We start from the raw sequence: 12,173 nt of genomic DNA, 5'->3' as shown, positions 1-12,173 counted from the left end.
AATTGTGATAGTAAATATATGCGATGTCAAAATAATACCAAGAACAGGCAACACTTTGATCATATCTCCATGCCAGTATATTGTGTCCTGTTTTTCTTGTCCTAGTCTTGTCTCATCTTAGACTACTCTGTTTTTCAGTGTCTTTGTGTCCATTTGGTTCCATTTTTTTTCCAGCAACTGGGGACAGTTGTGTCCTCTTGAGAATTTTTGTTCCAGCAAAGGCTGCTAAAGAGGGACTGTGTTCTTCTACCCCCTGTAACAGAACATAAAGAAAGAGCTTATGGGGACAGTGGCTCCTGGGTCAGAAAAGTAAGGGGAAGCGGACAGTCATGATGTAGGTAATGATGGTGGTAGATCATAGGGATGCTGTTGAATCCTATAGCTGTCACCTCATCTTTGAGGCGACATCTTTGTCCAAAATCTTCAATAATATTATGATACTTGCTGTTTCTCCAAGGCCTTTTTGGGCCTATTGTAAAATATGTAAAGTTAGCCTTGTCACTAAAGGCATTAACTGAATTTTGTAATTATCTTGGCTGGCAATGACTAGACTTCTTGAAGTTCAATTTTATTAACAGTTGAAAGCCTGCTGAGAGTCCTGCTGAAAGTGTTCTCTTACTGGTTTCTTCTTAGATTATGCACAAAATTCCACTGCAACTGAAAGTGTATGTCTGCTCATCTGCACAAGTGCTAATCCAAACGCTATAATAATTTAGAATTGACATATTTCTCACCCCTACTACTAGTCATAAACTTAATTCAAATACTTGTCTGTACAGCTACCCATATTTCAGGTACACATCAAGAAGAATTTTCACTGGGTATTAATATATTCCGTGCATATTTAAGATTTTTGGTAAAGTCAAAAAAATTCTCTGCAGGACTAACAGAAAGCATAGGTAAACTTTTCCAGTGATGCCTAAAACTGTTGTTGCTAAATAGATCAGAGAATTTATAATCTTGAGGCAAAAATGTTTTTTTTCTGGCTGTTTCAATAAAAGACCATTTCAATACAGGAGCCAAATGCTATTATTAAGACTACTTACCTAAAAATTAGCCTGCAGAAAAATGTTTCCTTTTAGTCACAAACAAATCACTTACACACTGTTAATTGTGTTTTTAAATCAGGCTTTGAAGATGAGTTTCAAATCAGAATTCTCTGAAAGCATATTGAAAACTTTCTTTTTCTTTTCTTTCTGGCACTTGAAACACCAATGAAAAGTATGAAGTAGATAAAATTTAAAAATCTATCCAAAATTGGTATTTATTTGTATAACAGTACATAAGTGAATAAAACAAACCTGAGAATAATGCAAATTCTGTTTGAGGATTTAAATCTTGGAGAAAATTAGTTTATGCTTCTATTGACCTTCTAAGATATACACAGAACTTGACTGAACTCTCGGGAGCCTTTAGGCCTTTACACATCTCCACTACTTTGGAAAGCAAGACTGCCTTTGCTTTACTAAACATATTCATGCTTTTTTTTTTTTTTTTTTTTTTTTTTTTTTTTTGTAGAGTAACTAACTAGAAATGGCTCTACAAGTAAAGATTCTATAATTATTATTTAAATAAACCGTTCTAACAACTTTCATGCGATATGTGCTTACCCTGTGTTCCACACTAGAATAGGTACCTATTTGCTCCCCCAGGTTAGAGGCTGTTTGCCGTCTAACTGGCTAAATTAAATAATTTCTGTGAAGTCATACTTATGTCATAATATCTTTGCATTACGTTAATTACAGATGTTTCATTATGTGGTTTTGCTTCTTTTCACACAAGTCTCCTATTTCTTCTTTTTATCGTTATTATTTTATTTTTAATTTTCTTCCTGGAGAATACTTGTGGATTTAGATAAATGAAGTGCTCACTAATTTTGAGAGGATGGATCTATAAATCTTTTCTTCTTTTTCTTATAGTTTATTCAGTATGTATGCCTAATTTAGAGTTTTTTGTTTGTTTTTTGTAAGCTTTGCTTATTAATTTTGGGTTAAAAGAAAAAGTATATATTTGGTATATAATGTGTATTAGAATATTATGCATTCAAAATGTTTTACAAGACGTATTAGGATAGAACAAAACAAACTACATTAGCAAGTGCATGTAAATAAAAATACTTTACCTCTGAACAAAAGAATAATAGAAATAAACAAACACAGGGTACAAACAGTTTTCTGAAGTTTGATTAAAGACTTAGAATAGATTTTTGCACAATTATGTTACATCTTTCTCAGCTAATGCCTCTGAAATTATTGATCCCTCTTGAAAGTGAAATAGAGAGGGGAATTGAGAAATAGGAAAGCATAACCCAGTTTTGTTGTAAAAAATACAGGGCAAAATTAAAATAGTGACTGTTTCCAAAAATTCTATTGCAATGATAAATATTCTGCACTCTGTTCTTTTCCCAAGGAAAAAAAAAAATATATATATATTATATATATTATATATTTTTTTTTCATATATATATATATATATGAAGTACAGCATACAGTGTGCTACAACTAGAAACTTTTTCTAAATGTTTACTGTTGAGGAAGACACAGCAGGGATCTAGAAAAGTTTCTGACTCTTGCTGATGACTTCTTAAAAATGTTTACCATTAAGTTGATCCATTAGTAGAATATAATTATTTGTGAGCAAAAAAAGAAGCTAAATCTGCATGGTGCCTTTCTTGCGTTGGACCACAGTGTGTCCTCAAGTGCTGAAGAGCAGGAGAGTAAAGTAGACATAGATTGAAACTGTTGTAACTTTTAACTCAGCCTCTATGAATGAGGAAAAAATGTTTTCTCTGTCAGTCAGATACAAATTAATTATTTTTTTTCTGTATGAGAATAGAAGTTTTCAAATGTATGCTACGTATTCTGTTAGTTATGAAATACTCTTCTTGTGACATAAGGTTTTTTTTTAATTATCATTATTTATTTGTCATCTGGTAGACAACATATGCTAAAAATTAAAAAAAAAAAAATACAGAAAAAAGAAAGGCAAGATGTATCAGCAAAACTAATAAGTAAACAATATTTTAAGAAACACATTTTCACATTTTCTTATCAGTTGAATGGTCTTCGCTACCCACGAACAGTAACATTTTAAATAGCAGTAGGTAGTAAGTATATGAACTACCTGGGTAATGCTGAAGGTGCAAAAAATAATTAATTCTCTGTGACATCTGAAATATTTTGAGTATAGCAGCTGTTGCTTGGCATTTTATGAGCTTTCCAGGAACCACATTGCCCAACATAATTAGCTACTATGTGGAAAGTTGGAGGGAGAAAAGTAGAGGAACAGAGCAACTTTTTGAAGAGAGGAAGTGGTTCCACATAGAAAAGACCCATTGTAGAGATGGTGGGGGAAAAAAAACATGAAGAGATACTGGGGAGTGGGGTAGGATGAGGATGGGCCATGGATATATGTGCTGGTCCATGTCTGGTCAGCTTCTGTTTTTCAGGGCATTTCAATCATGTGTAAAGAACAAAATAAATTCTCATGGAAAAAAAAAATGAAAACCAAAAAACATGCTCTAAAATTAAGTTAGTATTATTTGTATAGTCAATAACTTAGTGGAGAGAAAAGCTTTTTATTAGCACATAGCGTTATTTTAATATATGGTTTTGAAAGTCATCATGCTAAAAAAAATAAATGATAAAACATTTAAATTTGAGACATGTGCTTTTTTGCTCTCTTGCTTATGTCTGAAGCCACAGTGCTCATGCATTTTGCTCTCAGGAGACAGCCTTACCCCAAATATTCAGACTGCTTCAGTATGTCCATTAGAGAGAAATTATACATTAATGATACACTGATTATGTCTAACATTTGTCTAACATTTGTCTAACATTTTGTTTGCGTTATATATGCAGTATATATCTTTACCTTAACAGATACCATAAGTTACTATTCAAGCCATACACACTTCAAAGTCAAAGCTACCTTTCATAGCTTAAAAAAAATGTTATGCCAATTGTTCATAGTATTTTTTTTTTATGTATGTATCATGGTGGAAGACCATCTAAAACATGAAAAAAGTAGTATTTTTCAATGATAATTTAGAAACACAGGAAATATTTGTCCTCCCTCATCCATAAAACTCCCTTCCCCCCAAACCTAAACCAATTCAGTGTAAACAAAGTAATCTTTCTGGTAAGAAAATTTAAATGAAAACAACTCACCATTCGCTAAGATAATGGCAATGGTGATTCACTAAAGGAAGACGTCCAAAGGTTTCCAGGTGCACCACAACTGCTGCCAGTCCAGTGGAAGAAATCTGCCTTTCAGTTTGTGTAGGACAAGATTTGCTCAAGTGCTTACTCTACTGTTAAAAGATTTTCCTTTGTGTATAATATGGATGATTTAGAAGAAGCTGTGTCAGCACTGATTTATACATTGACAGCTAAGGATAATAAGATATGGGCAAACATACAGCTCACCCTTTTACAGATTAACCTGCAGACTGCATTAGGCAAATTCGATGGCATTAAAAGATTTTTCCAATTTGTCTGGAAACAATTTCTCTTTTGTATTGTGTCAAGGGTAACATTTCATGCCATTGTACTAATTTAAATAGCTTTGATAAATTGTTCAAGAGGTTAAAGAACTGTACTGTGTATATATTTCACCTCTTTAAAATAAAAAGGCTATTAACTTAATTGTTAAATGAAATTAATTAGTAAAAATGAAAAGAGCCTGAGAAAGTAGGCTTTAATATTCCAACACTGCAGCACTGGTGCTGTAACATTGCACCAAAATGATTAAAGATCATATTCAGGAAATTATAGTTTGCATTTCGGTATAGCTTTCAGTACAAAGAAACACAGACACCACTATAGTTATGATAATGTTTTATTCCTACATAGTAGTAATTCAGATAAAAAATATGGACGAAACTATAAGAACTTTATAAAAGTTGGTACTTCACACTCAACAGTGGGTGTGATGATTTATTAATAAAGTAAAAGGTTATCAGAGATTCAGAAGAATCATAGAAAATGCTTTAGTAAAAGCTTCATTAGCCCTGGTAGCTAATCTATAATTGCAGACAGAGAGGGCAGAGTTCATTTGTATTTTGTTCATTTTCTTAGCAATGTTCACACGTATTTACTCATACATCTTATCTGATACTGACAAGTGTCGGGCTTGAAGATCTGGTTGTTTAAAGTGAGATTGTATTTCCTTGCAAGTTGTACCTCAAAATGCATATTTATAGGAATTATATTTATAGGCAATATTTATAGAAGAAGCTTATAACAAGGGAAATTGGGATTTTGTATTTGCACAGTGGTTAATTTCAGCAGACTTTTTAAAATTGTGCAATATGTACTGTATCAATGTTATGAAATGAAAAAGTAATAGTATTCTTCAGAGAAATGAATGTAAATTTTTCATAACTTAATACTTAAAGATTAATAATGTATGGGTTGGATTGCTGAGTTTTATGTCCAGAATTCAAGTGCTCTGTGGCAACATCTTATCTGCATACAATTGCAGAGAAAACAAAATATGCAGAAAATCACACACTGAAGCTTCCAGCAGAAATGCTAGTTTCATTTGGAGCAGAATTAAAGGATATAGCTAACTGGGTATGTAAATACCTTGAACACTAATATTTCTACATTGGGAAACATTCTAGAAGGCAATTATTGTAAACTCCCACCCTCAGCCCCACACCTCCCATCTGGGGCAGATGCACCCCTAAAAGTGGTCCCTCACTCGCTCCTGCCAGGGCGCAGGGAATTAACATGCAGCTGGGCTGCTCTGATAAATGGATTCTGTTAGGTCACCGAGGGGATGCGTGTGACATTAAGTGATTTACCGTCCTTTACCTTAATGAAATTGTTTCAGCAAGATGACGCTGAGAGCTTTTAATGGATAGCTTTTCTTGATGTAATGAAATTGCATTCCTTTGGCATTTAATATAAGGTGCAGTTATTATTTACTGGAGCTCTCCTGGAGCTGCTGTTTTGCGCAGACAGTTCAGAACAAAAAGAGATTTCTGTGGCAGCATCCGGGCCGGCATGGTGTATGACAGTCTTAAGCATACGAGTGTATTTGCAAGAGCATTTCAGCTAGTGTGGCCTGGCCATGCAGACCCTTCAGGAGGCTTGCTTCACACACAGCACTGCCAGTGCTCATCTCTTTTACAAATACCTTCCTAATCTGTTTAACAGGCAACTGGATTACAACCAGATCAGCTGTATTGAAGATGGGGCATTTAGGGCTCTACGCGACCTGGAAGTGCTGTAAGTATTTCTCTGACTTTTAGCAAGAGCTTGATATCTGGGGAGTACTAATGCAAAAGCTTATCTGTGAGCTGCAGCCTGGTGTCAGAAAGGTCTAGTGAAAAGATGTCTTTAAAATAATCTACTGCAATGTGCTATAAAATGGTAAAATTATCTGGGGAGACAGAGATGCTCCTTTACTCTGCAAGACAACCATACTACACAATTAAAATTTTTTTTTAAAAAAAAAGGTATAATGTAGATACTGTAAGAAAAGAATATATTTCTTATTAAAAAGGAAGGGAAGCATTAATGAATCCAATTCTTTTTGTAAATGATACATCACTGTAGAAGTGCTGAACGTTTTCAGGATTGCCTTTGTTGTACAGTCTGACATCAGTTTGATCTTTTAGCCTCTCTACTTAAGGAACAATATACTAAATGTATCTGACAATCTAGATGTCTTCAAAGAGGCACTTTCCTAGCAAAATACTGTTGTTTTGTGGTGAGATGTTTAGCCTGTCCATATTAAACAGAAATTTTGATTTTAATTCCTGTGGGTATGTGTATAAAACATATACAGAAAATATCATTTTATGTCATTGAAGGTTTGTAGGTGCAGAATACTCTCTACTCAGAATACAACAAAATACTCTTTTGCATACTTTTTTCTCACTGTTTTAAAGTTGCCCTCAGTGAGGTTAAAGGTAACAAAATTATCATCAGTGACCCCTGACCTGAAAATAGTGACTGTAAAGAGTAAAGTGTCTCCATTCCCAAGGAATATGAGACACAGCACACATTCCTGAAATATTTTCTCTGACAGTCAAAATGTCACGTTTTTTTTCTGTGCTTTTTTTTTTTTTTTTTTTTTTTTTTTTATTAAGGGAACTGAAAGACTTTGTGAATCAGTGAGTTACTTCATGTTAGTTTGAATCACACTTGGTAAATCTCACCTTGGGGTGGGAGGAAGCTTCTTTTTTTTCTTGTAAGATTCTGAAGTAAAAAACCTTTACTGATTAGTTACTGATAGTGTCCAATAATATTTCCAAGAAACTAAGAATGTGTGACCTACTGCAGTAAAGTTTTATTTTAATATGCAATAATTGATCTTACTTATGAGTGAATGGTTCTGACAGCTGATTTATTTATTTATTTATTTATTTTACAGTATAGCAATAGAAAATAAATCTATTGTTAACTTCAAGGTATAAAATAATGTACTGTAGGTTCAGTATTGTCTAATGGTGAACTTGATAAATTTTTATTTTTCTATCAGTAAATCTGATGTTCTGTGAGATTTTTATCTTTGTATCTCATGTTTTTTCCAGTGGTGACTTAATCTGGTTATCATGTGTTTTAATATGAGCCTTTACATCTGGAAGTGTTAAATGTGTATGCATGTGTGTGTATATAACTGAATATTTGTAGTTTTTAAAGCTCACGATTTTTAGTAGTCTAAAAAGGTCATCCTTGCCAGTAGAAGTTAATGGTAGGAAATTCACATTGATTTCAATGAATGCAAAAGGGAACAGAACTATATAAAAATAATCATCTGCTTAAAAAGTAGGTAGTTAGAATTTTGTGAATATACCTTAACTATTAGTATTCAAATATACAACTACAAGTTGTATATCCTGACTTATGTTGTGTGATAAGCAATGACAGTTTAGAAAATAAATTTTAAAGAGATATTTTGAACATTTACTGAAAAGTATGCATCTAATATGATTTCTTTTCCAATAAAGCATTAAAGATATGTAAATCACACCACAATATATACACAATGAGTAGTATAAAGACTATGTATTTTGTTTCCATTTGGAGTTAATTATTCTAAGCACAGAATTTGTATATTACTTCAAACTCTAAGTATATGTCGAAGCTTTTAAGTAATTTTTAAACTTACTTGGCGTGAAACAGTCTTTAGTTACAATTTGAATTTTTTCAAATTTTTTCGAAGTAACAGGTCTTATAAATTGGTTAGACAACTGCAGAATCTTGGAGGCTATTAATGTTAAAGATACAAAATCAACATGAAATTTGGAAAGATGGAAGCAAATTTAGATATAAACCTGCCCACTTGTTAATTTGCTAGCAGGTTTCTGTGAAATCTTATTTTTTTTTTCTTCCTTTTGCTCTTTCTTTATATAAGAGAAAATCAGCCATACTGATTTTAGCCAAACATTGACTATGAGAAAATATATTGTATTGCCATATTAAAATAATAAAGTATCTAAGAAATTCAAGAAATGTTTTCTGTCATCACACTTTTTGCAATAGTGTGTAACAGTTTTAGATATAAGTATGGAGCAAATTTTTTTTTTTTTTTTTTTTTTATTGATTTTAGATTTGCAATGAAATCAAGCATTTTGGATTACAGTAGCTATAAAAATGGTTTAATTTCTTATGTATCTCTTACATCAACTCTTACGTCTTTCTGTGCCTTGCAAAAAGATAAATTAATAGCTCTTGTATACACAACAGCAAGTCAAACACAAAATATCTGAAATTTAAAATTAAAACCTTTTATAGATGTACATTCTTTAAACAGTTAACAGCTATGGAAATATGTACTTGTTTCCATTCCCTTAATTGAAAAAAGGATGATTTAAAAACCTTTTAAGAAGTCGTGCAGAAAGAAGTATTGGAGCTGTCATTTAGCATGTGGACACTAAGAAAATCCTGGAAAAGTCTACTGTCATTTGTTTACTAGGCTGTCATTTGTTTACTAAGACACCTTTTGCAGATATACCCACTTCCCACTTGGCCTTTTTTTTTTTTTTTAATTCCATTTTGACCCCCTCCCCCCCTATTTATTTATTTATTTATTTATTTATTTATTTATTTATTATTTCCATTGATTAATCTCCTCTTTGTTTATGTAGTCCTGAGGGCACACAGGGGAGATGCCTTATGCATAGTGAAGAAAACATTTAGGTTGTTGAATGAGTAAGCACACAAAGGTAAAATGCAGCACGTTGCACCAGCAATTAATTGCTTGGTTAATATGGAAGCATATAGTTTAATGCTGTTCAGTGTGCTGTGAGTTTACCTTTATGTGTTTGGGGATCACAGAGTAGTTAAAATTTACTCAGAACATGCACAAATTACACACTGTTCTGTTTGTTTTTAATAGTTGTTGTTTTAAAAAGGAAAAAATAATAAGATTTGGGTAGTGCAAATTATTATTTATTAGTCTCATAATTGTGTTTACAACCATACAGCACATTCTCCATTGTATTCAAATGAGTAATCTCTAAGCTGAAACTGTAAATTCTGTCACTTGTTTCCTTGTTCTGGAGTCAAGCTTGTTTGCATTTTATCTGCAGCCTAAAGACAATAGTTAACTGTAGGATTGTTCATACAGTTCTATTATCTTTACAAACTACACTTACTGTGTGTGACAGTTCTGTGCTAGCCAACAATTGATTAAGATTTATTCCTGGTTTTTGTCTCAAGTTCTGGGCACCTTGTCTAAAATGTAAATTATCTGTTAGAGAATTAACGTTCCCGCCTCCTTCCATTGTATAGCAGAAGGTCACCTATTGTTCATGCAGCTCTGGATCATCTGCAGCAACACTGTTCTGTATAAAAATTGACTGCAGTTCTGAAAAGTTCAGAAGATTCATGGAGAAAAAAAAAAAAAAAAAAAAAAAAGGCAGATCTTGAACTCTCAGAAGCTAGAAAGGGAGACCAGAATCCTAAAACCAAGGACTTTTCTCCAAAAATACTCTGGAACTCTTCTTTACATCAGGATGGCAGTCTTGGCTTTAACATTCTTAACAGTATTTATGTTACCAGTCTTAACAGTGGCAGAAGCTCTGTTTCTGTCCTCTGAGTTGATCATAGATTACTGGGGTCTCTGTTTACTTAGGGTAAATGGAATGGTCAAATCACAATGTTTTAACAGGGATTGAAAAGGGAGCCAAAGCGGACCTCAGAGCATGGTCTTATTTCCCCAGTAGCCATGCCTAAAAGCAGTACGCCTTGTTCTTCATTAGCCATGCCTTGTTAAAAAAAAAAAAAAGTGTAGTCAGTGTAACATAAATAAGTGTAACATGCAAGTGTTACATGTTAACATGCTTCTTCTTTACTTCACAGCACTCTCAACAATAACAACATCACCCGGCTGTCCGTTGCAAGTTTCAATCATATGCCCAAACTCAGAACTTTGTAAGTAGTCCCGTGGAAGCTGGCTGCCATCATTATCAACCCAGTGTGTTCAGTATACCATTTTCCCCTCAATCAAGTTTTGTCAGTGGCCTATAAATGCATATTCAGGAGGAGATGGCATACTCTCGGTCAAAAAAAATATTGAGTTTGGTGAGCATGATCTTTGCGTATGCCAAAAAACCCTAAAAGGTAAAACTGTCAAGTGACTAATATCTGAACTCAGGAGATCTAGAAATATTTATATCATTTTCACCCCATTTCTTTAGGATATGGGGTGATGGGAATGTTTTCATGGCCTTTTTCCAACTGGGTGTTCCACAGTGCTGCATTTGTTCACTGAAAAGCTTCACATTCTTACAAAAAAAAAAAAAAAAAAAAAAAAAAAAAGTGGGGGCAGGGGAGATTCTCTTTTATATTTTACAGCTGCATAGAGTAAGAAATTGATGTTTTTTGAAAGTCAAAAATTTGTTTTACTTTGAGCTATTGAATAGGTCACATTTCATTTAGGAACATGGAAGAATCTTTGATTGGCTGTCAGATGTGATAAATGGGAAATCTTTATGCTTTTATTACTGTACTGCTAGCAGACCTAATTAAACTGAACTGGCTCTCCAACATTCTTTGTAACATAAAATTATAGGATCATCCGGTAGTGCTATTATAATTAAAGTTGTGTCAGCATTTACAATAAGGTTCCCATTTTTAGAGGTTATGACTTTTGCAGAATACTTCTTATACTGGAAGAATACTAAAACAAAACACAGTGATAAAAGTGTATATGCAAGTGATACAATTTGGTGTTATTTATTCTGTTTATACTGAACTAAGAATAAATGTACACTGTGTTAATCAACAAAACCAGACTCTCTCAAGGTTTAGTTCTGACACACTGTCAAACAGACTTTCCACTGAAGTGGTAATCAGAAATGAATGGGATGTTCCTATCACAGTTCAAGAGTAGCTTTTGTTGTTAAAGAATTAATTTTGCAAAGAGCCTGTCCATTTTCTTTTATGCATGTTTACTTGCACAAATGTTTTAAATCATTAGTGCTATTGACTTAAGTTAGCATAACATTAGTAACTGAAAAAACTGCACTCAGGTGAGTAGTTCTGTTGACTTCATAACAGACTTGTAACTATTCTTGTTTGGATAAATGCAAGAGCTTTTGAATTGTACTGACCATGGGCTTTGGTGGCCTCACTTATATTTTGAGAATAGAATTTCATTCAATTCTTTTGTGTCTGAGACTTGAAAAATTGAATATCCATCTGTTCCTCTTTCAAACTTTGAAATCCAGTTTATATTCTGAATTCCAGATTACAGTGAATCAAATTAGCAAGTTATCATTTACATTTTTTTGTGGGTTATTTTATCTTTTTAATATTTATTTTAGAAGCAAAAGAAAACAGGCACATAGTCCTAGATTATTGCTGTAATATCCCATTTGCAGTCCGAATATGCTTGTATAACCGTATTAATTTCAACGGCATTAGTTCAGATTCGCAATGGTGTTCTTGCCTACAATTGGCCACAGATTGTATTGAATGTGTATGCTGTATTCTGAGCTATGTTTGCAAAGCACCCACACAAGAATCAGTGCAGGAAAAGGCGTTGCCTTTAATTCTAGTCATTTTTTGTAAATAATTAAAAAAAAAAAAAAAAACAAACACTGAGTTAAAGTCTTTTGGTTTTGTTGGTTTATAGCACAATTCATGTTGCTTTAAGGACTTTCTATGGACTAATTAGACTTCTTGTTTAAATTCTCATTTTCTTGCACTTTC

At 33.0% G+C, this 12,173-nt stretch overlaps 1 protein-coding gene across 3 annotated transcripts in view; it reads left to right on the top strand.

Moving 5' to 3' along the window:
• SLIT2 (slit guidance ligand 2) overlaps positions 1-12,173 on the top strand; it is a 277,555-nt gene that overhangs the window by 170,654 nt on the left and 94,728 nt on the right. For all 3 annotated transcript variants that reach the window (XM_082759741.1, XM_082759740.1, XM_082759742.1), the window contains 2 exons: positions 6,165-6,236; positions 10,320-10,391. In XM_082759741.1, coding sequence (XP_082615867.1) covers positions 6,165-6,236; positions 10,320-10,391 — 144 coding nt within the window. The remainder of the gene's footprint in view (positions 1-6,164; positions 6,237-10,319; positions 10,392-12,173) is intronic.

The sequence above is a fragment of the Aythya marila genome (genome assembly GCF_965140915.1).
Source record: "Aythya marila genome assembly, chromosome: 4".
In the NCBI taxonomy this organism is placed as follows: Eukaryota; Metazoa; Chordata; class Aves; order Anseriformes; family Anatidae; genus Aythya; species Aythya marila.
The sequence above is the reverse complement of the archived record's forward strand: the minus strand, read 5'-3'. Positions and strand labels throughout refer to the sequence as shown.